The sequence below is a fragment of the Adiantum capillus-veneris genome, chromosome 13, assembly GCF_014529385.1.
Source record: "Adiantum capillus-veneris isolate H3 chromosome 13, ASM1452938v2, whole genome shotgun sequence".
In the NCBI taxonomy this organism is placed as follows: domain Eukaryota; kingdom Viridiplantae; phylum Streptophyta; class Polypodiopsida; order Polypodiales; family Pteridaceae; genus Adiantum; species Adiantum capillus-veneris.
Genome location: NC_140943.1, coordinates 109216559 through 109242644, shown reverse-complemented (window position 1 = coordinate 109242644; position 26086 = coordinate 109216559). Strand labels below are relative to the sequence as shown.

Genomic DNA, 26086 nt, shown 5'->3' with positions numbered 1-26086 from the left:
GGTCGTAGCAAGAGTTGCGGCAAAGGCACGTGAAATGTAGAGTGTTAATACTGCCATAAAAAGGGACACTTGAAGAAATATTTCCGCACAATGCAACATGATAAGGGCAAAGAGAAAGCAAAGTCTGACAAACCTAAAAGCAACATGGAGATTGAAGAGCTTAATGTGGTTGAATCTCTAGCCATTGAAAAAGTTTCTAAAAAGTGTTAGATGATGTGTTCATTTTCACATCGGATTTGAGTTCTAATGCATTGTTAGCTCATGATGAGTGTTATGCGCAGAATTGGATTGTGGACTCAAGTGCTAGCTTTCATGTGACTCCTCACAAGGAGTGGTTTTCTACATACACTACTGAGTTTATGTTGCACAATGTCAGACATGTACCCAAATTGACAGCTGGACAATTTGGGTTACACTACTATATTTGCTCATGGTTCTTGGATTATCAAGAAGGGAAATCTGGTCATGCTTAAAGGCCATCAGTCTGGCTCATTGTACTCACTTTATGTCTCTTCTGTGAAAGAAAATTCTATTTGTGTAGCCGAGCTGCCATCTACAGAGTTGTGGCATAGCCAGCTAGGACATATGAGTAAAAAAGGAATGAAAGTTTTGGAGCGCTCTACTTATATCCCTGTGTCAAATTACTATATTTTCTCTTTATGTGAGTATTGTATCTACGGCAAACAGACTAGGTTGACATCAGCGCCTTTGGACAAGGAGTTAAGGAGTCCTCTTGATCTCATTCATAACGACTTGTGCGGACCTATGCTAGCCAAGTCTCTAGGGGGAGCATTATACTTCCTAACATTCATAGATGACTCTACTAGAAAGGTTATGGTTTACCTCTTGAAGCAGAAGAGTGATGTCTTTAGTGTCTTTTAGAAGTTATTAGCATTGGTAGATACCAATCGGGTAGAAAGCTTAAAGCTTTGCACAGTGACAATGGAGGCGAGTACATTTCCTCCAAGTTCAAAGACTTTTGCAGTAAAAGAGGCATTAGAAGACAATTTACCACTCTTTATACACACGCCCAAAACGGTGTGGCTGAGAGGATAAATAGAACCATTCAAGAACGTGTCACATCTATGTTGTCCACGACCAACTTACTTCAAGAATTTGGGGGAGAAGCTGTTACAACGGCTGCTTACTTGATCAATCGGTCACCTAGTACACCACTAAAGTACAAGGTTCCATAGGAGATGTGGATGGGCAAAGAGACCAATTATGTCAGAATACATGTATTTGGGTGTGAGGCATTCTCACATGTGCTAAAAGCACTTAGAAAAAAGCTAGACCCCAAATCACACACGTGCATCTTCATTGGATATGGTATAGACAGAGAGATGGGATATCGTCTCTGACACCTGGAATCTAAGAAGGTTATACGCAGCTCATAGTTGATATTCAACGAGTCTAAGATGCATAAAAAGCCAATGAAAGACATTGAGTAATGTAGAGTACGGTTTGATGATGTTTCCTCACCACCAGTTACATAGAATGTTGGGCGTGCTAGTGATGCACCTTCAACTAGTACACAAACACATGTTGCTCCAGAGAGAGTGGAATCCAATAGTCAGACACTTAAGAGATCTACTCGTACATCTCATGCACCTGAGCGTTTTGAGCCAGTATTAGACTACTTGCTAGTCATTGATTGCGATGAACCCACTTGCTACAAAGAGGCCATTCAAATGGATGATAGCATGAAGTGGGAAGGGGCTATGCAATCTGAGTATAACTTGATTTTAGCAAAAGAAACTTGGGAATTGACAGAGCTACCTACGGGTAAACAGGCATTGCCATGCAAATGGGTGTACAAGAAGAAGTATATCACAAATGATCCCGAGCCTAAGTATAAGGCTAGATTGGTTGCCAAAGCAAACGAAAGGCATGGATTTTGATGAAATATTTTCTCCAGTGGTCAAGATGACTACATTGCACCTTGTGCTTGGTCTAGTAGCCATTGAGAACTTGAAATTGGTCCAAATGGATGTGAAGACAACGTTTCTTCATGGGGATCTTGAAGAGGATGTTTAGATGAAACAGCCAGAAGGTTTTGCGATAAAGCCTGAGAAGCCAACACCGGTAGACTGGCGTGTAGACTCAAGAAAGCTTTGTATGGATTAAAGTAAGACTCAAGGCAATGGTATATCAAGTTTGAGAAGTACATTCAGTCCAAAGGTTACGTACGGAGCCAAGAGGATTACTACTTGTACACAAAGAGGTTGAACGATGGTTCCCTCATCATTCTGATTTTGTACGTGGATGATATGCTCATAGCCAGAAAGTCAAAAGATGAGATTGCACTTCTCATGGATGCCTTAAGCAAGCAATTTGCTATGAAAGATTTGGGTGATGTACATAACTTTCTTGGTATGCGTATCAAGAGAGATCGCAAACGTGGTATACTTGAACTTTTGTAGGAAGAGTATATTCACAAGGTCTTGCAACGTTTTAACATGCAAGGGGGAAAAGCATTGAGTACCCCAATGGCAACATACAAAAAACTTGCAAGCATGATTGTCCCAAATCGGATGCTAAAAAGGTAGAGATGGCAAAGGTGCCGTATTCTTCGACAGTTGGCAGTCTTATGTTCATTAGGATTAGCACACGGCCAGACATTGCATATGTAGTGGGAGTGGTCAGCAGGTTTATGGCAAAACCAGGCAAAAATCATTGGGAAGCAATGAAGCACATCTTGAGATACGTCAAGGGCTTAGCCAACAAGTGTTTACACTTGGGGAGGATCATTGAGGCATCCATAGTTGGATACACTGATTCGGATTATGCGGGTTGTGTGGACATTAAGTGATCCACACATCGCTATGTTTTCTTGTTTGCTGGAGTGGTAGTTTCTTGGAGGTCATGTATCCAAAATTGCACTTTGTCTTCCACCACTGAGGCAAAGTATGTTGTAATTTCTAGTTCCAGTAAGGAAGCTGCGTGGTTATCTTGTCTAGTGGGAGATTTTGGTATACACCAGACTCTAGTGCTACATTGTGATAGTCAAAGTGCGATTGCATTAGCAAAGAACCTCGTGTTTCACTCCAAGTCAAAACACATAGAGGTCAAGTATCATGTGGTACGGGATATTTTGGCTAGCAAACGCATTGAGTTAGTCAAAGTTCACACGGATGAAAACCCAATGGATGCTCTAACAAAGAGCCTAGCCTCAAAGCGGTTCGCACATTGCATAGAGACGATGGGCGTATGGTGAAGCTAGGGTCACACTTCACGTTTTGTACATTTGTACATAGTAGCCCCTATATTCTTTAGCCACTTGGGCCATGTTGGCCTTCAAGTGGGAGATTGTTGGGTTTCAGGCCCCGTGACCGACTTGTGGCCAGGCGCTCGTGCGCTTACTCATTCTTTGTTCGTAAAGTAAATAAGGAGAAGAGAGTGTTGCACTCTCCAATGCTCCACTAACAACCTATGTCTGCCTCTCCATCCCCTTCCCTTCCCTACTTCCCACACTTGCACACTCCGCTTCCACCTGAAACCCTTAAATGTTGGTCAAAGAGGAACAGATGCAGTGCGATTCAGAGGAGAAGAGTTAGGTTGCGTCAGCCTATAAGGAAAGTCGATCTTGGCAAGTGGTGTTGGATCCGATCACGTTTCTTTGGGTCTAATTTCATAGGATATAGTAAAACCAAGTCCCCTTTCTTAAACTCCCTGGTCTTCAGCTCACTTTCGTGCCAGTATTTCTTTCTTTGTTGGACCATTTCTCATTCTAGAATTTCCCTCTGTCTGATCTCGTCTAGCTTCAACTCATCTAACCGATTCTTCAGTGTTGAATTATAATCCATTTCATGTTCAATGGCCATTGTGAGATTAAGAACAACAAACTCCATAGGCACTATTGCTTCTGTGCCGCCATACATCATTCAAAATGGAGTCACTCCAGTTGTGCTCTTGTAAGTTGTGCTATAAGCCCCCACAGTGCTACCCAAAGCTTCTCATCCCAATCATGAGCTTCTTTCTGAACAATTTTGATCAAAATGGTCTCGATGGTCTCGTGCATCTCTAACATCCCAACGAGCCTGCTCAGCTATAGGCAAAACAACTCTAGCAACAATATACCTGCAACATCCTCAACAGAGCATGTATCCATGGAAGGCGGACGTACATCAATGCCCTGCACAACATTCCAAACACTCTTTGACACAAGAACATGTGTCATCATGTAAGCCTACATTGGGTAGTTGTCCCCATCTAGTTTATCCTCAACAACAACAAACATCTTGAAAACATCTGTGTTATTATCAGCCATGGTGGTTGACTGCATTTATTGTGAAACTTGCCCGAATAGAGGAAAAACAAAGTAGGACTAAGATGTGTCGTGTAGCACAACCCAAAAAGGACTCTAAGGGAATTGTTCTGCAGAAAATTGCACTGACAGAAATTCTGCACAAAAGGACGAAATTGCTTGTGCAATACTACTTTTAGTGGAAACGAAGGCCGAAATGAGTATCAATCAAAATTTTGAGCACACCAAGCTCTTTGAGCTTGAAAGAGCTTGCCCAAAGTATTAATCAACCTGCTAACGCTCACGAAAGGTCACCCAAATTGGAAAAAAGTGAGCAGTGCTGGAGATGCTGGTGACTATGCCCGGTAGGACGCAAGCTGCTATGATACCAATTGTTCGAATTAGGGTTGCAGAGTTTCACACACAGCTTGGAGAAGATGAAGAAGCTCAAGGCACACAACAGAGAGTATATTGCTTAGTGCAAAATAGAAAGATAAGTTAGCGATGGACATATATACAATGCACGGAGAAAAAAACCTCCTAGTGAGGAAAAAATGCCCTAGGGGTCCTAAGTGCGTTCACACATCACGACCACATATATGGTAACAACAATGGTCACACGATGCATAGTTATCAGTTAATTTTTGAAATAACTAAGCCTCATGCACATTCAAGAGTGCACTAGTTACTTGTCTTATACACAACTATGCAAGAAACTATGCCGATTTTGACATAGTTGCATCAATAAAATACCGATTTTTTGGTATAGTTGGATCGATTCTAAGACCTCGGGAGACTTGGGGAGTAAATTTGCCCCTAAAAGTTAGCCAAGGTGGAGTTTATGTAGCTTGAGGGTTCTCCTTGACGTTGGTGGAATTTTAACTAGCGGAGAAAGATGGCGCAGGAGGTCGACGAGCAACTACGCTTGGTGAACAAGGAGCTCATTCAAGTGCAAGGTGACGATGGTTTCCCGCGAACGTTTGAAAACACACACACACACACACACACACACACACACACACATTTCAATGCTGCCTACCCTGCCGTTTACGACTCGAGGGTCTTTCTACTACAACTTATAATAGCGAATGGTCAGCTGATACGGAACGCCATTGCCCTTCAACTGAAACATCATCTTTCTTGTTGGGGGACAGACACACAGAGAGATATGTGGAAAACTACGCATTGGTTGGGATTATGTTGCATTATGCGCCTACTGTGTGTCAAAGTTGATGGTGCGAAAGCGTAGAGCTAGGGAGAGATTACACGAGAGAGAGTTGCTGAACCAACCAACCATTGCAAATGAGTTGGTTTATAATGGGGGCTTTGGTGTGCTTATATACTACCCAATAGAAATAGACCTACCTAGAATCACTTCAAATAGTAGAATAAATATTTAAAAGGCAAAGTGTTAACTAGGATCACGTTGGGCATTCACTTGAGATGCATGAACTTTAACACCTTTGCAGCTCATAGTGGATATATGTTGGAAGTCGATGAAGAAGCTACCATGGACACTCCAATAGAGCACTGGTTGTCTCATAGAAAGTTGAACTGTAGACCACACTGTGTCTAAGAATCCCCATTCTTCTTGAATTGTGAACACATCACGTCCAAGATTTCCAAGACAATGAACTTTGGGACACATCTTGTCTATAATCGGGCCAACAACGATGGATTGTGCGCACAATTTTAATGTTTTGTACGCGTCACATTGGTTCTTGTCCTTATGTAATGTGCCTTGAACTCTGTTCAACACACAGGTTCAAACACCAATGAAGCGAACTTGGACACACGAGTCCAAGTATAGAGAGCTCCAATTGCCCCTCTCCAACACATAGGTCCAAATCAGGTATAGGAAGCTCCAATCTGAGAATTGAGGCCACGATGGCCATCGCCATGTGTGTCACGTCCTCGTCATTGGTAGAAACACTGTATTTGTTGTGCTCGTCAAGCTTTGTCCTTTCTCAAAACTTGAACCTTGCTTTTGCTTTGGCTTTACAATTGTGAGACAAGTCGATCCACTTTTTGTAGTTATAACGAAGGCGCTCGAACCTTGTGAGTATCGAGGCAACTAACTAAGCACTAGCCAATTCAATATCCATAGCTAGTAGTAGATCTTGAAACATTGGAAACCGAAGCGAGAATAGCATTGTAGAGATCAACTCTTTTACAAAGTGGTTGCCTCAATCATTGGTGAGGCAACCAAATCTGCAAAATATATTCTCATACAAGAACTTTGCCATTGTGCAGTCGGTGGTGGCGAGTACCTCGGTCCATTCTGTAGCATAATCTGTGTGACTAGAAGATACTTCTTATTTCCAATTGTGCTGGTGGAGAAATGGGACCAACAAAGTCCAATCCCCATCTTTCAAAGGGTAACCATGCAATTGAGACCTGCAAAGGATGATTGGTTTGCCTGTTGGATTTAGGTGCACAACGCCACTTGAGCAATTGCATCCCTAAACACATATGGCCACCATAACCCATCTGTAGTACTTTCGGTGCTTTAATGTGACTTGGGTCATGGCCACCAATGGGACCACTGTGGGCATTTAAAAAAAATAATATGCTCTACCTCATGAGGGCAGACACATATGCAAGAGACACCATCTGCTCCAAACTTGTAGAGATGGCCCCAGTCAAGGTAAATGACGTGGACTTTAGCAGTAGTCTTCTCTTTTGTGAAGGAGAGGCATTCTCTTGGTATATTCTAGTGGACAGCAAATGCAAGACATTGCCATACTATTCTGGGGTTGTGTCTACCCTGAAGAGATTTCTATCTGGGAAGTCATCTTCGACTTCTATAGCTTCTTCACCTGTGTGTACCCTAGAGAGGTGGTCCGCCATGAGTCATGACATGATGCTTGCCGGGGCAAAGAACCACCTTAAAATCGAACTCCTGGAAGAGAAGTAGCCACCTCCGAACCCGGCATGCCATGGCTTATTCAACAGATAACGTAGAGCATGATGGTCATTATAAACAATAGCTAAACCTTCCCCCTCTGTCGTGCTGTTGTTGCGCTTAGCCTTGGTGAGCAGGCGATTTGTGTAGTGGTTGGGGAAATCCATGTTGAATTCTTTGTTAGGCTGAGTCAAGACAACGTCTACAACAACATCAGTATGCGCATGAAAAGTGAGGGACCAGTCTGGGGCAGCTAGAATAGGACCTAGGTGCCTCGGTCACACGCTTTTTGAGATAGGCAAAAGCTTGGGCCTTATCGTTGGACCATTGAAAGGGGATAGCAACACTGGTCAGCCGTGCGAGGGGCTGGGCAACATCTGCATACATGTGAATGAACTTGTGATGATAACTTGTATGGCCTACAAAGCTTTGGGGTTCATTGGGGGAGATAATCGTAGAGCATGATGGCTAGTAATAATGGTGAAGTGTACACCCAATATATAATGGCAGAATTATAAACAATAGCTAAAGTTTCCCTCTCTGTTGTGTTGTAGTTGCGGTCAGCCTTGGTGAGGAGCGACTTGCGTAGTGGATGGGGCAATCGAGGTTGAATTCTTTGCTAGGCTGAGTCAAGACAATGCCTACAACAATTTGACTAGCATCTGTATGCTCATGAAAAGTGAGGGACCAATCTTGGGCAACTAGAATAGTTGCCTCGGTCAAACGCTTCTATAGATAGACAAAAGCTTGGGCCTCAGCCTTAGACCACTGAAAGGGGATAGCAACATTGGTCAACCTTGTCAGGGGTTGGGCAACATCTGCATACATGCGAATGAACCTGTGATGATAACTGGTATGGCCTACAAAACTCTGGATACCCTTGGGGTTGATTGGGGGAGGTAACCTCAGAATGGCCACTATCTTATCAGGGTTAGGGGCCAAACCTTTAGTAGACAACACATGACCTAAAAGCGTACCTTGAGTGACCAATTAGTGGCATTTGTTAAGATAGAGCTTATGGCGCGCTTGTTGACACTTGAGGAATATTGTGGAGAGCTGAGCTAGGTGCTCCTCCATATTCTCCATGGGGGTGGAACATTGCACGTTGGAGAATGTTGAGAAGTCGTCCATAAAGATTCGGAGATGATCAGTGAGGAGAGGACAAAAGATGATGTAGACCGTACGATTGAAAGAAGGTGGGGCGTTTTTCAGCTCCTCTTGTAGATAAAGATGCTTGAGAGAGTCACAAAAGTAGTCTTGATTTGGTCATCAGGATGGATTCTTAACTGATTATAGCCACTAAAACCATCCGTGGAATTGTAGAGTATATGGCCAGCCACATCTTCTAGGACTCTTTTGGTGAAGGGTCGGAACGCCATCAAGGATGTCACCTTGTTGAGAGCGCGGTAGTTTACACATACTCGGATTTTATTGGACTGCTTCTTTGGAGTTATGACCATTGGTGATAGCCACTCTGAGTGCTCCACTGTGACACGATGATATTTGCTTCTTGCATCTTCTCTAACTCTAGTTTGACAGCTTCTGCATACTTCAAATTGAGCTTGTACGCTTGGCCTTTAACTGGTTTAGCGCCACTGTTAGAGGGATAATGTAGACTCCTAGCTCTAGCGGTATCCCTTCCAAATAATTGTAAGACGAGGTAAAAACATGCTTTTACCTGGCCTAACAGCACAGGGTGATCCCACAGCCATGCGGCCAGAAGAATGGGTTGAGGGTTGTCAGAGTCGCTTAAATTGACTTCCTTTACTGGTTAGGTGATCTCTGTAGATGAAGATGAAACCGCTTCTTGGAGCATAGAGACATCATGAGTTGATCTATATTGAAATCGACGAATGCTTCTTGTAGCCAACCTGGGGAAAGCTTGTTGAAGGGTAACTCATCAGACACAGAGGTGAGCTTTGCCTTGGTCAGAGAGTTAGACACAGAGGAGGTTGGGGTTTGGGTGAACTCATGTAGAGAAGATTTCTTTCCTCTTCTCTGGTCCTTCATCGGTTCACTAAGCCCAAGGGCTTCCACTATAGGAGCATCTTAGTCGTCAGCCTCTATGACCTCGGCACTTGTTTCTAGGCTAGGGGGACACAATTGGGCCAGCTACTATATGGGGTATCCTCAGTCAATGATTGAATAGAGAGCACATAACAAAGCATAGACTTGGTAGCTTCCAGCCACTCAAGCAGGTCTTCCTCTAGGTTGTCGAATGGAGGAGGTTGTTCTAGTTCATGGTTGGACTCTATTGACAGAGAACTTTGGTGCACCACTGGATCCATCCCCCCTTCAGGGCGAATGGGTTTCATTGGACTTCCAGGAGTATGAATCCACATCGCATCATTCCCCCAATAATGTAGTGCTTTAGTGTGCCATAGCAACCAATGAGCAAGGGGAAGCTTCCCTTGACCTGGGAAAAGTGAACCACAACAAAATCCAAGCTAAAGGTGAAGTCTTGTACCTGAAGAGGCACCTTGTCCATTATGCCCAAGGGGTAGATTGTCCTATGGTCTGCCATAGTAAATGTGAATGGGGCAAGTTGGGTAGGTTGGAGACCTAAGGTCGACATAGTGAACTCAGGCATGAGGTTGATGCTAGATGCACCATCAACTATCACCGCTAACCGCCCTAGAATAGATATAGTGAGACGAGGGCTTTTGTAATCAGTGAGGGGAGCAATGGGATAGAAGATCATGTAAGACTCTAATGGCTCCATTGGGAGGTGCCTGCACTAGGACCTACACTTGTGTACAAAGATTGGATAATTGCAAGGGTATCACCTCAAAAAACCGCATCTAGCCAGAGCATGTCATAGAGTGATGCTTGCTGAAAGGTGTTTATCCTTTGCTGTAGGCTTTTCTCTTTGTATCAGCACCTTCTCTGATACCTTGAGCTGTTGTAGATCGGCCACTGCTTCCAAGAAGGCCCCATCGATATCAGAGAGCAAAGAAGTTAGTTTCATAGTTATAGGGCGTCTAATTCCTTGTGTAAAGAAATCTAGGGATCAGATGTGCTTTCCATGAGAACTGAGGCGGTCTCTACCTGAGGGGGGTCCTTGTAACGGGAGGGCACCACATGCCAACTAAAAAGAATAGACTGGAACAAACTTTTAGCACTTCAAAACACAACCGAACAGAAAGGGAGGTAGAAAATCCATGCGGTAGACACGAAGTCGTGGAGTCGGGCATTCAGTTGAGATACATAAACTTTAACATTGTGGACTCATGGATTGTGTTCTGATGTGCTTAAAAATATACAAGATCACAAAACACTATACAATTTGCAATAAAATGACAACTATAACACAAGAAGATGCCATAAGCTAAGAACCATTTCACATCACAATAGGGCTCCCAAGTCATCCAACAATAAAGACCATCCAAATATCATCTATAACAAAGCAAGTCATATAGTGCAAGACACCAAGTTTGAAAATGGACTAATTATGTGATGCCAAACTGAAACTATATACTCTCTATCTCCATAATCATCAATGGTCACAACACATACTACTCACATTTTGACACCAAATCCGACAATTACAACATGGATGTCATGCCATATTGAGACTACATAGGCTTGGGATGACTCATCATGAATGATCATCATCAAGACAACCATACAAATAAATTAAAAAAAAACCCTTGCCATAAACTAATTGTATTGTACTGATTGTGGTACCGTACAAACTTACTATATGGTATAGATGAGTACATACATGTTGATCCTACCTTGATTGGGAATAATATTAGGCCACGGAGATCCTTTGAGAGACCTGCACATTGATTGTAATGAGGTTCTTGCCTGCGTGTGATTACAATGATGCACGCTTTATTGCTGATCCAATTTTTGATACAGCCTCTTTTGCCAGAGAGGAGATTTGGTCTTATCCTTTCTTTGGTCACTACAAAGATCTGTCACGGGTTACCGTTGCCATTCACTCTTATCGAGATGCACGATGCAGTTTGTGGTATCGATCATGGTATATGCAAAGCTAAGTATGCGATACTATGGTGTCCTTGATGTACATCGAGCTTGCTGTTGCTGCTACCCCTCGCGCACGCCATCGCTGCCTCCCCTTTGCTCCCCCTCGTGCACGCCCTGACCTTGCTAGCCCGCCTCATCCGGCCCCTCGAGCGTTGCCCGGAGCTGCCCGCCAAGCGTGCTGCGCGTTGCCCTGTGCTGCCCCCGCCCGCTCGCCCCACTCTCCCCCCCCCCCCCCCCCCCCCCCCCCCCCCCCCCCCCCAAACTCCCTCCGCGTGCTATCCTTCGGTGTTGCTTCCCAGCAGCATCGGCTCGCCGTATCGCTTCACCTCGCCCTCATCGACGCCCTCGACTCCCTTTTGCTCGCCTTTGCAGCAACAAACATAGATGGAAAAGTTTGCTCCGCCACAGAGGGACTCCATTGAAGCCCCCTCACCCGACCCCGCAGAGCCCTCCATCCGATTTGCTCTTTCGTCGATAGAGCAAGCGAGCTTAGAGGCAGAGGTGGCACGTCTTCATGCCACCTCTGTTATTTGCAAGATTCTCGGCACCAAACCGAGCAGGGGGGAGGTGTGTGATCTCCTCTAGGCCCGCCTTTACACAGAGGTGGACAAGGTCCTCGATGTTCAGCTTCTTGGACGTGGCTAATACCAGATAGAGTTTGAGACGCTCGAGATGGCGTCCAAGGTCATTGCGATGAGCCCCCTGGCCATCCGAGCAGTTTGAGCACACTTTCGACAGTGGTGCCACTGTTTCGACCCAGCTACCGACGTTCTTGTCGAGGAGGCATACTTGCACATCTCAGTTTGCTTCCCCGGCCTGCGGAGGGAGTACCTTCCGCTCCTTTCTAGAATAGGCTCAACGATTGGGACTGTCCTGGAGACACCTCGCACGACAACCTCTGTAGCTGCCAAGGCGGCCGACATTTTTATAGTACGTGTTCTGGTTTGGGACACCTACACTCTTCAAAAGGTCATCCTACTACCTTGCATGAGTGGAGGTTGGTTCCGTCAGAGCGTGGAGTATTCGGGCCTCCCGAATCAGTGTTTTATTTGTTGTTAGATGGGTCATCTTGTGAAGGCGTGTCCACGGAGGAGACCCTAACCTACACTGCAGGCTCAGTCCTAGCCTTCAAGGGTTGGCCCACAGCAGCAGATAGAGTCACAGGGTACGCAGGCAGAGCCACCCTCCGAGCCTGGTGCTCAAGCGGAGGAGGGTTGGCAGCAGGTTCGTGGTCGACGTCGACAGGGGCCACCACACCAGCGTGGCACTCCGAGTGGTCCCCAAGCTCCGGTCTAGCAGCAATGGGTTCCCACAGGGAACTTATTCGACCCTCTTCAGCAGGACGAGGTCCTTGCTCCGCACTCCACCTTAGCCTCACCTCTGACAGCCCCTCCTCCCCCCCCCCCCCCCGCCTCCTCCCTCCGCCTCTCCACCTTGCTCTCCTCCCTCTGCTTCCGCTCCCCGCCCCCCCTCTCCTCTTTCTCCCACGAGCCCCTCTGCTTCCACATCTCCTCCCGCTCCTTCCCCGCAGCCGTCCCAGGGGGTAGGACCATCCTCGGCTGCTAGGAGATCTCTTGCTAGCGCTTTTTCCACGAGTCGCTTGGCGAGAGAGGGATAGCCTTTCTTGCGAACCCCACTTCTGGTGCAGACGTCCCCCTTTGCAACAGTTCCTCGTGGACTGATGATCTTCGACATTCGTCGTCGTCGGGATTTCTTTGCCTTTGACTTTACACAGTTTCTCGGTGACCCCTCATGAGACTTTGAGGCAGCTTGCTTCAGAGTACATGTGCTGTTTCTTGCAGCTAGAGGGATAGAGGCCCCGGACTCGGCGGTTGGCTTCTCTTTTCCCCTATGCGGCAGGGACTAGCCTGAGTGGACTTTAGACTCAGTGTTCTAGTGGCTACAGGCACATGCCCTCGAGTTCTCTCAGCACATGGAAAACCTAGGGATTATAGACTTGGTTCAGACTCTATGGCCGTTGGCCAAGTTTTAAGTGACGTCTCCAGAGTCAGCAGGATGTAGACACATTGTGGTTCACTTCTTTGCTGAACACGCAGAGCCCGCTATGCTATGCACACATACATGAGGACTCCTGGACTGAGGAGGTTGCCTTGCGCACGGCTTGTTCTTCTTGGGCTTGGACTAGACACTCTTTGGAGTCACACCTATCTCGGGGACGCTCGGATGCGGATTACTCCCCATCGAAGCCTGCCTCGAAGATAGCACGGTTAGCTGCTGCTGTAGCATCAGTTCTCTCTCGCTCCCCATGAGGATCGTCTCATGGAACGTGCAAGGATTAGGTGGGCCCCAGTTTCAGCGCCAGAGAGGCCGACTTCGTTAGGAGCTACAAGCACAGGAACAGGGCAATAGCTCGTCCTCTATTCTTTCTTTTCTGCTTCTGACTGAGAGAGTGCGAAAGCTACTCTCTGAATATTGAGAGGATTTTCCCTCTGCTATGAGATTTTGGGAAGCTCTCAAAAATGAGAGTCTACCTTCCGCTAACTGTGTCCCTTTATGCATAATCATTCCTGCATTAAAAACAAGGGAGAAACACGCAAAATGCACGCACACATGCTTGTTGTAATTTTCTGCACATAACCTGAAAATGTTACCTGAGCACGTTCCAATGCCGAAATAGAGACCTTTTTCGTGATGGAATCGCACCAAACTTTATGTACGCGTAGTGTAGGTAGAGAAGAACTTAATTCCATGAGTACTTTGCTAAAATTCACCCTAAAAGAGACGATTAAGGGCTAAAAACAGAGAATCTACAGCTAGCACACTCTACGAAGAGAGTGCCTACTGCAACTTCTCACGATGAAACTTCACCAAAAGCTGGCTATGGCTATGAGAACCCTTGTTCTAAACAATGGGAGCTCAAGGCCACCATATATGTCGCAAGGGGCTACTCTCAAGCTTCCATGGAGGGCTCCAATGCGTAGAGCATACTCACAATAAGGGAGGTAGGAGCACTGCCAACCTGTGAAGAGAGGGAGGGGGAGCTCTAAATAGCCAGCAGGAAGAGGGGATGCTAGAGAATGAGGGAGGGTGAGAGTGAGAGTGAGTGAGTCACTTTGCATTGGTAAGTGTGCCAAGTGGCACACTTACTTAAAAACCATTCAACTTTCACATTTTAAAAGTCCCTAAGCTATTAATAAAATGTGCAAATTGACTCACAACTGCACGCATAGATGCTACTAGTGAAATGTTAGCTGCTCCCCAACACAATTCCGTACCGACACTTGTCACGTGACACATCCAACCCTATGTGTCCGTGGACAAGCTACAACACGACAAGGGTTCAGTCAGTCCAGTCAGTCTAGATTTAGAAGTGATCTGGCACTTTTGTGAGTCTATTCGCAGACCGTGCATGCCCAGTCACTTAGTGTAGATGCATATCCTCTGGTTGCACACAACATGATCATAATCATTCCCATCAGAATCCTTCAGGGGAATTTTCCAGTGCATTTAGCCTATTTTACCTATTTTTGACATTTTTCACTTATTATTTTTAAGTGACTTTTGTTGGAAAGTAGGTAGGGCAAATTGAGTAAGTTTGTATACAAGCAAACCTAGACTAGCACTAAATGGCAGTAGAGGCAACATGAGCCAAGCTCAGCAGGCAACCTCTCCAGCAAGAACTTGGTGGTCTCCCCTCCAAGCAAGAAGGACTCATCCCTAGCGTTTTCCATCTAGCATCATCGCCAGGAGTTCCCACAGCCTAGCGTTTTTGCAACAGGTAGTCACCGCAAGCAGATCCTCATGCATAGCGTTTTCTGCAACAAAGCTTCATCGCCAAGCAGATCTTGACCTAGCGTTTTTGGAGATCCTGACCTAGCGTTTTCAGCAGATGAACCCTCAGCCATGCAGCATTTTTCAGCCATAAAGAACCTGCAGATTCAGCCCTAAAAGAGTCGCAGATTTGGCCCAAAGATCATCAATTTTCAGCCCTACAGTAGATGCAGTTTTTCAGCCCTAAAGACCAGCAGAATCAGCGTTTTCCTTAGCGTTTTCGGCAATAGCAGATTTCAGCCCATAGCGTTTTTGGACAGCAGATAAAAGATTGCAGATTTCAGCCCATAGGTCGGCCTCGCTATCACCGTCGTCATCGCCGACATAGCCTAGACTTGCATCAGTCGCATGCATACAATTTGTACAAGTTTGTGCAATCATAAGTAGACCACTCTCGCCGACGAGAGTGGGGCCTTCGGAGGAGGGTTTTACGTCTCTGGTGTCATCTCTCTTCTCTCTCTATCTCTCAGTCTCATACACTTGCATGCACAGTGTCCATTCACTTTGTTTGTGATCATTGCACTCTCTCATTAAGAACGGAAGGCTCTTCCTTCCATAAGAACAAAAGGAACCTTGAGCACAGTACGGAGCACTCATCTTGAGCAAAGGGCAAACATTCATTCTAACATTGGTATCAGAGCTTTGGCAGTGTTCTGTATCACTCAAGGAAAGAACCACAAGAACCATACAGTTTTTTTTGCTTATTGCGGTCGCACGAACCCAAGTTCGCTTGGGCGTGTCGATTCCTAATCGTGTTTTTGAAGAGTGACAGGAATCCTAGGAAAGAAGGGCTTGTCCAGCCTCCCCTTGTGTCTCTTTTCACTCATTGAGAGCGGATCGTGCACTTAGCGGCCGGCCAATTGACGTGAGTTGGGAAAAAGCAACCTTGGTGTGAGCGCAAGGCCGCCAAGGGGTGCGCCCGCGGAAAGGAGTAGAACTCGGGTGAAGAGAAGATCCTTCTCAAACATAGATTGCAAGGGAAAGAAAACCTCAAGAACGTCAAGACCCTCAAGACCCTCAAGACCCTCAAGAACCCAAGTTTCTCGTGAACTTAAGAACCAAAGACCACAAGAACCCACAAGAACCCACGACTTCGGAATGGTCATCACTCGAAGCGGAATGGATACTTCGCTTGGAGGTGATTAGCAGGAGAGCCGAAGAAGAATTTTCCCCACGAGGAGGTTTTTCCGACCCTCCCCCTTCCCTATCTACGTCAAGGATTGCACTAGCTCCTATGGAGGAGTTGGACCGGATGTTTGTGGAAGGGAAGTTAGAACGCGAAGCAAGACAAGCAGAAAGAATGGCAGAATTGGATCGTGAATGCAAAGAAAGAAAGGTAGAAATGGATTGTAGACACGCAGAAAGAAGAGCAGAAATGGAGCGCAAACACCAAGAAAGAATTGCAGCCTCCGTCAAAGAAATGAGCGACCAACACATACAAGAGTTCTTGCGACTCTTTTCTCAAGTGCATGCACAGATGCAAGAGATTCGAAAAAAGGAGACTCTCTTAGTCTCTTCTTCTTCAAAGCATGACACACATGATTTGCATGATGATTTGAATGACAATGATTTGCATGATGATTTGAATGACAATGATAAGCATGGTGATTTGGATGATAATGATGAGCATGATGATTTGCATGATCAAGATCTGATTTCTCACAAGCATGATGAGTTCACAAGGATGATGAGTTAGTTGATGCTTTTTCTAGCGAAGCTAATCTCGTTGTAGATTCGATCAATCATGAAGGATCGATCTTGGCTCTCGAGCCTAGGTCCAAAGAACCTCCTTAGGAAGAACCGATCTTGGCTCTCGAGCCTAGATTCCACGAACCCCCACAGGAAGTACTATGTGTTCGCATGATTGATACACATGCATTGATCGAGTGTTTCATTCGTGATCGTTTCCTGTACTTTAGTCAGCGTCTTTATGTGATCCCTTTTCCTAGGCATGATATATTGTACGTTGAGCACATTTCACTCATGAATGAGCATGTCTCTTTCTTGGCATGACACATTTGTAGAAAGAGCACATGAAAGTATGAGCACCAAGCATGGGCATTTCCGTTGTGAATTGCCACAGTTGATTGCTTTAGATCAAAAGAGAGATTCGATCTCATTGTTTGCGTGTGTGTGTTGAACGGTTTAGCACTCAGTCTATTTGTTCATCTACATTGCATGCACAGTCTTTGAGGAAGACAAGATTTTTTCCACTCACTTTACATGGAATATGTATGTTCATGGTTTTGTATTGGAAATGGTTTCAGGAATTTTCAGCTGTGGAGATTCTTGAAGAAGAAAGAAGCATGACACTCGACGAAGTTGAAGCATCGAAGAAGCCACAGAAGACTTTGTGTTGCTTTCGGTGCGGCCCAAAGAAGCAAGCGTTGCAGACCTTTATGAAGTTCAAGTACCGCACGACCCACACATCAGAGTGGGCCGTCGAAGAGTCCCTTCCAGGATTCCGGATGCTATTGGCGATCTCCCTCGACGCCATACAGTTCGGTACCAGTACCTCACTTTGAAAAGGAGGGGATGTCACGTGACACATCCAACCCTATGTGTCCGGGGACAAGCTACAGCACAATAAGGGTTCAATCAGTCCAGTCAGTCTAGATTTAGAAGTGATCTGACACTTTTGTGAGTCTGTTCGCAGACCGTGCATGCCCAGCCACTTAGTGTAGATGTATATCCTCTGGTTTCACACAGCATGATCATAAGCATTCCAATCAGAATCCTTCAGGGGAATTTTGTAGTGCATTTAACCTATTTTACCTATTTTGGACATTTTTCACTTATTATTTTTAAGTGACTTTTGTTGGAAAGTAGGTAGGGCAAATTGAGTAAGTGTGTATATAAGCAAACCTAAACTAGCACTAAATGGCAGAAGAGGCAACAGGAGCCAAGCTCAACAGGCAACTTCTCAAGCAATAACTTGGTGGTCTCCCCTCCAAGCAAGAAGGACTGATCCTGAACTAGCGTTTTTGGAGATCCTGACCTAGCGTTTTCAACAAATGAACCCTCAGCCATGCAACGTTTTTCAGCCATAAAGAACCTGTAGATTCAGCCCTAAAAGAGTAGCAGATTCAACCCAAAGATCATCAGTTTTCAGCCCTATAGTAGATGCAGTTTTTCAGCCCTAAAGACCAGCAGAATCAGCGTTTTCCTTAGCGTTTTCAGCAATAGCAGATTTCAGCCCATAGCGTTTTTGGACAGCAGATAAAAGATTGTAGATTTCAGCCCATAGGTCGGCCTCGCCATCACTGACATAGCCTAGACTTGCATCAGTCCCATGCATACAGTTTGTACAAGTTTGTGCAATCCTAAGTAGACCACTCTCGCCGACGAGAGTGGGGCCTTCGGAGGAGGGTTTACAACGTCTCTGGTGTCGTATCCCTCTTCTCTCTCTATCTCTCAGTCTCATACACTTGCACGCACAGTGTCCATTCACTTTGTTTGTGATCATTGCACTCTCTTATTAAGAACGGAAGGCTCTCCCTTCCATAAGAACAAAAGGAACCTTGAGCACAGTTCGGAGCACTCATCTTGAGCAAAGCGCAAACATTCATTCGGCTGCACCTAACAACATTGCTCTGGCATTACCTGTTCGCACTTGTCCGGCCATTTGGTCCAACACAAACCATTTAAAATATTTTAATTGATTTATCCTAAGGCCGTAAAAGTAATTCAGGCCTTAGGGTTATTGTTCTAAGGACCCCATCTCATTCCTGTGTTCGCATTGACACGCGTAATTTTCTTAGACTGAAATCTGAGGCTACTATCTACCCCTTTTTATTGAAGACCCGATTTCCTAATCACTAGGGCTTTAGGGTATTTTCTGCTAGGGTCTCCCTGAGGTGCTCTGGCCCAAACTTGGGCGCACATGAGGCCCTAGAACTGCTAGATCTATTCTGATATACACACAACTAATTGGATAATTATTTTCTCGTAAATAAATTAATTATTTACAAAGTCTGACATTGTTACATCCCTCTTGGTTCTACACAGTTTTGACCTCAACTGTAGAGCGTCAACATAACTGTGCAAGATGTCTTGATAGTCCTTGAGATTGGACTCAGTCATCCACTTTGTATCTAAAGGGCTGTAATTCTTGAACTTGACTGAATACTTTCGATGGAGGCTCCCAAACTTTAGTTGTCTCTCAGAGTGGTGTATTATTTGTTCAGGTTGAAGGATTTCCTTAGTCTCTTCGACCTCTGGAGGATCTTCTTGTACTGGCGCGGCTGGAGGAGGTCCAACATATGGTCGGAGGAGACTTACATGAAAAGCATTATGGATGCGCCAATGAGAAGGCAAATCCAATCTAAAAGTCACTTCATTGACTTTATCTGTAATCTTGAAAGGGCCGTAAAATCTATGGGAAAGTTTAACAACTTTCCCTTTTCCGACCCGCTTTTTCAATCTAGCTTTCTCAAACTTAAGGAGGACATATTGTTCTTTTTCAAGATTGAGTGTCCTTCTGTGCTTGTCTGCTTTTCTCTTCTGCTGGTCTTGAGTACGAAGATTCGCTTGCTCTACTTGTTGGTAGGCAGTATCAATATTGCGCACAAATTCATCTGCAGCAAAGATGTTTTCTTTGGTGACCATAATAGGAAGTAAGAACGGCTTCCCATAAATAATGTTGAAGGGAGCTTTACGAGTTGAGGAATGTATGGTATTATTATACGCAAACTCAACTAACAGTAAGTACTATTCCCATTCGGATTGTCTTTCCGAACATAGCACTTGAGGAGGTCTAAAACAGTGGCATTGGCGATTTCGCTTTGACCATCTGTTTGAGGATGATAAGCTGTTGAAAAATCAAGCTTAGTTTCGAATTTCTCAAACAATGCTTGCCAAAATAGACTAGTCATGCGAGGATCTTTATCACTGACAATAGTCTTTGGCAATCCATGATGTTTAAAAATCTGAGCTTGAAATATTCTAGCCATGTGATCAGCTTTGATCGTATTCTTAACTGGAAGGAAATGTGCTTGCTTACTGAATCTGTCTACTATAGTCCAAATTGCATCATTTCCATTCTTGGATCTAGGAAGATTCGTAATAAAATCAGTGGCAATATTTCCCATGGTGTGTCAGGCACAGGGAATGGCTGAAGCTTGCCATAAACTTTATGTCTGTCATATTTCACTTTTTGGCATACTAAACACTTACGTACCCCCTCTCGGAGTGTAGGCCAAAAGAAATATCTTTCAAGGGCGCTAGTGGTAGCAGCAATTCTCTGATGCCCGGTATAAGGAGAATTATGTGCTTCATCCATCACCTTCTGTCGTAAGGGCTGAGCTATGCATATTGCTTGTTGACGATATAGCGTATTATCCCGAATGGAATAAGGTGGCCTGGAGCTACCAGCTTGAAGATCTGCCCAAATTGTAGCAAAGTCTAGATCTTGAGGATACATCCCACTGAGAAATTCTAGTTCCTCATGATAAATTGTTGTCATTGCATTGATCTTTGGACGCCTGGAGAGAGCACCTGCAACCGCATTCTTTGTTCCAGAAGTGTGTAAAATCTGAAAATGGAACATTGAAAGAAAGTTGGCCCACCTCATTTGCTTTTCTGATAATTTTCTCTGTGTGAGAAAGTATCGAAGACTCTGATGATTTGTCTTGATTATAAAGTCAACTCCTAACAGATAATGTTTCCAAATGGAAAGAGCATGAATTACTGCCATTAGCTCTTTCTCATAAATGGAAGCATGCAACTTTGCATCTCTAAGGCACCGACTTTCGTAGGCTATGGCGTGACCCTCTTGGTTCAAAACTGTTCCTACACAATCTCCAGATGCATCGCAATACACCTCGAAAGGTTTGCGAAGATCAGGGATGGTGAGAACAGGTCCATGACTAAGTAGATACTTAAGCTTTTCAAGAGCTTGTTTTTGGCTAGGCCCCCAATGGAATGAATTCGTTTCTTTGTTAGATCATGGAGAGGATCCGCTATGGCGGCAAAGGCTCGAATGAAACGCCGATAATCGGAACAAAGGCCGAGAAAACTTCGTACATCATGTACTGTAGTTGACGTAGGCCATTCTACAACTGCTTGAATCTTATCAGGGTCCATTCTCACCTGGTTGTGAGATACTATATGGCCCAAATAGTGAATTTCTTTTAGAAAGAACTGTTTCTTTTAGAAAGAACTCACTCTTCTTAGCATTCACAAATAATTTTGTTTGCGTAATTCTTCAAACACTAATGCGAGACGCTTATAGTGTTCGTCTTCCGTCTTTGAGAAGATTAAGACGTCGTTGAAGAAAACTCCTGTAAATCTTCTATATGAGTGAAAGATTCTATCCATCATTTTGTTGACTGCAGTTCGATACTTGGGCTGTCAGGTTGGCTTGAACTTGTCTCTTGAGCAGCAGATTGCTCCCCTCGTCTTGTCTTCTGAGCAAGAGATTGCTCCCCTCCTCTTGTCCATCGAGAGGAAGTTGTTACATTGGAGCTCCGCACGACTTTCTCTGGCAGGCAGAGTTGTAGTGGCCAATCAGGTGTTGTTGGCTACTCTGTGGTACATCCCATCTTGTTGGATCTTTTCGAGTTCTTGCATCAGCCAGGTACAGAGGCTGATCAAGAATTTCCTTTGGTCAGGGCACGACACTCTGATAGCCCGGGCCAAAGTGGCTTGGCAGGTCATCACTCTACCTTGTTCCCAGGGGGAGTTGGGGATCATAGACCCAGCACAGCAGTGCAGAGCCTTTCTTGGTAAGTTTGTTGTCAGAGGATTGCTTCTAGGGGAGGAGCCCTGGAAGGACTTTTTGCTTTAGTGGCTTAGTGCTAGAGTGCCTCAGGATGGAGGCCCTTGGAGACCTCGACCAGATGGATTTTCACAGAGATGCGCAGAGTTGGCATGAGCAGGAGACTGGAGGACCGTTTTGCTGTGAGTCTCCTCTGCTCCTGGGAGCAACTGCGGAGAGGCTTGGAGCAGCACCAGCCTGCTTGCACAAAGGAGCGCTTGAGACAGCCCCTTGTTTGGGATCCCATGGTTAGCACTTAGAGAGGCCACTTGGTTGGTAGTAGGCCTCATGTTTCTTGGGGTCCCATGGCAGAGGGTCCAGCACGCACTTTAGGTGATTGGCTACAGTTCTCAGGCTTGTCAGAGGAGCTTGAGAGCATCTAGCTACAGGGCATGAGAGGGGTGCAGAGCATGTGTCAGGACATCATAGAGGCAGTACCAGCTGAGTGGCTCACACCTCTCGAGTCAGCAACGCCCAAATGGATGGGGGCCTTCCCGAGATTGGAGGTTTTCATCGCTGTTTGGTCTTGCTCAGAGACTGTACCCTCCCTGTTTTTTGAGCTACAGGTTGAGGGTCGTTTACACCGAGTTTTAGTCGAGGCCCCGCAGGCCACTGGAGGCTGTGGGCTTGGGAGAGCTGTCCACTGGCACGAGTGCAGTGGGATCCTGGAGAGTGGTTTTTGAGGGACCCTTTCGCCTTAGCCGACCATCCAAGCGTCCCTTTCTTTCAGTACACTGTTAGACTTAGACGTCACATATTGGCAACATGGAGAGAGGCTCGTCCTGTTGCAGCACCTCATTGGCAGGAGGAGGGTCTCACAACTGAGTTCTTGTCAGCTTTTTGGGCGAGGTTGTGGGACGTCAGACAGCCGCGGCGAGTCACTTCGTTTCAGTGGCTGGTTGCACATAGAGCTACAGCAGTGGAGAGCTGGCTTGTACATAGTGGTCTCTCGGCAGCATGCGCAACTTGTGACCATCCTGTGGAGAGTCAGCGTCATTGTCTGTGGGACTGTCCCATTGCACAGCAGGTTTGGCTTCTTGTCCTTCGGCTGATGCCTGCTCTTTCCACAGCACGGCAGTACACTTGGGGGGCAGCTGCTTGGTCCACTCTCACGGGCCCGGCACTACAATTTGAGCTATCCTCCACCAGCAGGATGATAGTGATGCAGGGGGGTCGACCTACAATCCAGCCTACTACAGAGCTTACTCCATAGGATTGGTGCAGTGAGAGAGAGGAGTGTTGGAGCTCCTTTGCGGCTTGACACTCTGGTTCATCTAGCGGGCCTGTTGCTTCAGTATCTCTGAGGCTCGCCCTGTACCACCAGCAGAGACAGTTCGAGATCTTTGGCTAGAGCTGATCCATACTCTCAGGGGACAGCTCGAGAGACTCCAGGGCAGCTCCGATTGCATGCGGGAGCGTAGAGAGGCTTTCCTTCGACTTTGGCGCCGTGGGCCTTTCTTCACCATGGTCCAAGGTGTGCTCAGATGGCACTACCGTCCACCTATGTGGCTTTTCCCTCCTCCCATCTCCCGATTTAGCCTCATTGTACATATGCTGTTTTTTCATTGGGAGAGTCTCCCCTTATGATTGTTGTAGCCCTCTCTAGTAGAGGTGGTTGTAGCCCTATGGGCAGTTTCATTAGCTAATAGAATGATCTTTTCTGGGGGGGGGGGGGGGGGGGGGGGGGGGGGGGGGCAGTTTGCGATACTATGGGCTCTTCTTGATTTTTAAAAAGATCAATGATGTGTCCTTCAGAATGAAATTGCTAGATACTTGGAAGATTCATGATGCTTTTTATGCTAGTCTGTTAAGACCTTTCAAGGGTGAAGTGTCAGAGGACAGGGAGGCAAAGGAGCAACCAAAGATAAAAGCAACTGACGAGATTCTTATACATAAATAGGTCAAGAAGGGAAAGTGAAGTGTAAGCTGGTCCGCATATATTTGGTCGAGTTCAGAAATTATCCAGCTGATAGAGGACGACCGGGAGGCTTTTGGTTTACCTTTGTGTATTCCAAAAGTGCATGTCGAATCAACAAGTTGAATCTGGTGGGGTGGGTGTTGCACAAGAGGGAGCCTCTCTACTCCTTCGTCATAGACAGCCTAGAAGGGAAGATAGTCGATCAATTTCTCTTCGAAATTTTGCGGGTGGTGACAGGCTGACAATACTCTACCGAGTGACTTTATGATACGTACATAAACGATTGACCATAATTTGTGGGATTATTGCTAGAAATTTCTAAAAAACTGAATGATTCATGTACTCATTGTTTCTGTGTCTGAGTATGTGTGTAAGATGAAATGTTTGCATCATTTTTGTCTTGGTGATGTGAATCCTGAATGATGAAGAAAGCTTACCAAGGAGCTTGGGAATTGAATTGGTCATTTGGACCACATTCCTCCAATAATCAATTGCCTTTTGTGTCAGAGTGGAACGGAAGGTGTGGTAACCCAAGAGCACAGGAGAGAGAGAGAAGAAGAAGAAGAAGAAGAAGAAGAAGAGGATTTTAACGTCGTAGGAAGCTATCCCAAAAGACCTTAAAGATCTATCCGACGAGGAGAGTTGAACTCAAGACTTGTTATTTAATATGAAAAGTCAACAAACAGAAAATAGGGTGCCGATTGAAAATGGCCCAATGGTTACATACAAGACAAAATTGGTGGATCCCCAAGATGCCTCGACTCTAGTAGTATCTCACAAGGTTGAGCACAGCCACAATCACTAGATCCAAATGGGAAACCAGTAGATGACCTTGTAGCAGGGCTACAATGTCATTGGCACGGGACAGGCAGTTAGTTACAGCTGGGTTGGACTTCACACTGGATGGATCTCGCTTGGTTAGTGACACATGCCAGGGATACCGATGGTGGTCTAGTCGACACGGTGGCCAGATCACCACTACCACAGTTTGGAGATAGACTTAGCTGGACTGGATATTTTGTTAGCTGTAGGTGGCTCTTTATGATATATATTTCTATGGTCTAGCGTCTTGAGTCTTGAGTTGGAGTCCAACACTACACAGTTGCACTCTCCCTGCACATTGGAGCCTTGACACCCCCATTGCACCTGTGAGTCCTGGGCTTGGAGCTTAGTGTGTTGCCAGCCAGAGTCTGTATGGTTCTATAAGTTTTTCGAGCTCCATTGAGTTCTAAGTCTGTTGTTGTGCTTTGAGGAGTTGTTCCATTACCGTGTGATGTGTTCTTCCTGTTGGAGTGAGGTTTCACGCATGTTGCACTAAGGAGCACCCATTGTGAGAGCACAACATACTTTCCGTGCTACAGGTGCTCTCATTTTTGGCACCCCCAGTGGGACCTCAAGTGAAGTCTCGCTCCACTCCTCTGAGCCTACAAGTTAAGGAGCTAGCGGGTTCAGCTCCTTGCCTGGTCTAGTCTGCTTGTGTGGTCCAGCTTGGTCTAGACCAGCTTCACCTTAGTCCAGCTTGGTCTAGTCCATCTTTGCCTTGTCCAGCTTGGTCCAACTGGTCTAGTCTCTCTCGCCCCTATCTAGCAGGAGTGGTCTAGCAGAGTCTAGCCTGGTCTAGTCGGGTGTGGACGAATGGGTCTAGACCATCCAGCAAGTTCAAGGATCGCACCCAAAAGCTTGGGTGGGGTTGTTGCTACTACATGACACATACAAGGCAATCTAAAGATCGACAAAGCCCACTGTGGAGCCCTCTAAAGTACTACCACAGAGCGCATCAACCTTTTGTGCCAAGTAGAAGTCCACCAGCCCCGTTACCCCTACCCTCCCACGCATCTACCTCCATTCACTCAACCAGTTCTTCACCTCCAAGATCACCTTCCCTAGTATAGTTCTCACCCATTGTGTTACAGCAAGCTCTTGAGCAACAGGCTCTTGAGCAGGCAACCATGGAGGAGCTCACAAGCCTTCTCGCAAAGGTGAACATAAGGTTTCCGACTTTCAGAGGAATCTCCACAGAGGATGCAGAAGACCATGCTGGGATATTTGAAGAAGCTACATGTGTTGACGACGACTTTCTAGATAGCACTCTCTTTATAGTGGACACGACAATGGAATGGTATGGTAATGTGTTGTATTTGCTGTCCACTGGCCTCTATCAAGAGTATGCCTCTCCCTTGCTGGAAAGAAGGCTATTGATGAAGTGTCAACCATTTAGTCTGATTGGAGGTCAGCTCTATAAGTCTAGCCCTGATGGTGTGCTGTGCAGATGTGTCTCCCCTTAGGAAGTAGAGCATGTTTTAGAAGATGCCTACAACAGTCCCACAGGTGGCCATTACCTTGGTCACGTCACATCACAAAATATTCTACAGAGTGGCTTATGGTGGCCCTATGCGTTTAGGGATGCAATTGCTCATGTGAAGGTTTGTGATGTCTGTCAGCATTGTGTATCTAAATCCAGTAAGCAATCCAACC

General features: G+C 45.7%; 1 protein-coding gene across 2 annotated transcripts in view; it reads left to right on the top strand.

The window, feature by feature from the left end:
- Positions 1–5064: 5064 nt before the first annotated feature.
- RECQL2 (RECQ helicase L2) overlaps positions 5065–26086 on the top strand; it is a 204541-nt gene continuing 183519 nt past the window's right edge. For both annotated transcript variants that reach the window (XM_086527176.1, XM_086527175.1), the window contains exon 1: positions 5065–5202. In XM_086527176.1, the coding sequence (XP_086383302.1) occupies positions 5142–5202 (61 nt within the window). In that variant the 5' untranslated portion in view covers positions 5065–5141. The remainder of the gene's footprint in view (positions 5203–26086) is intronic.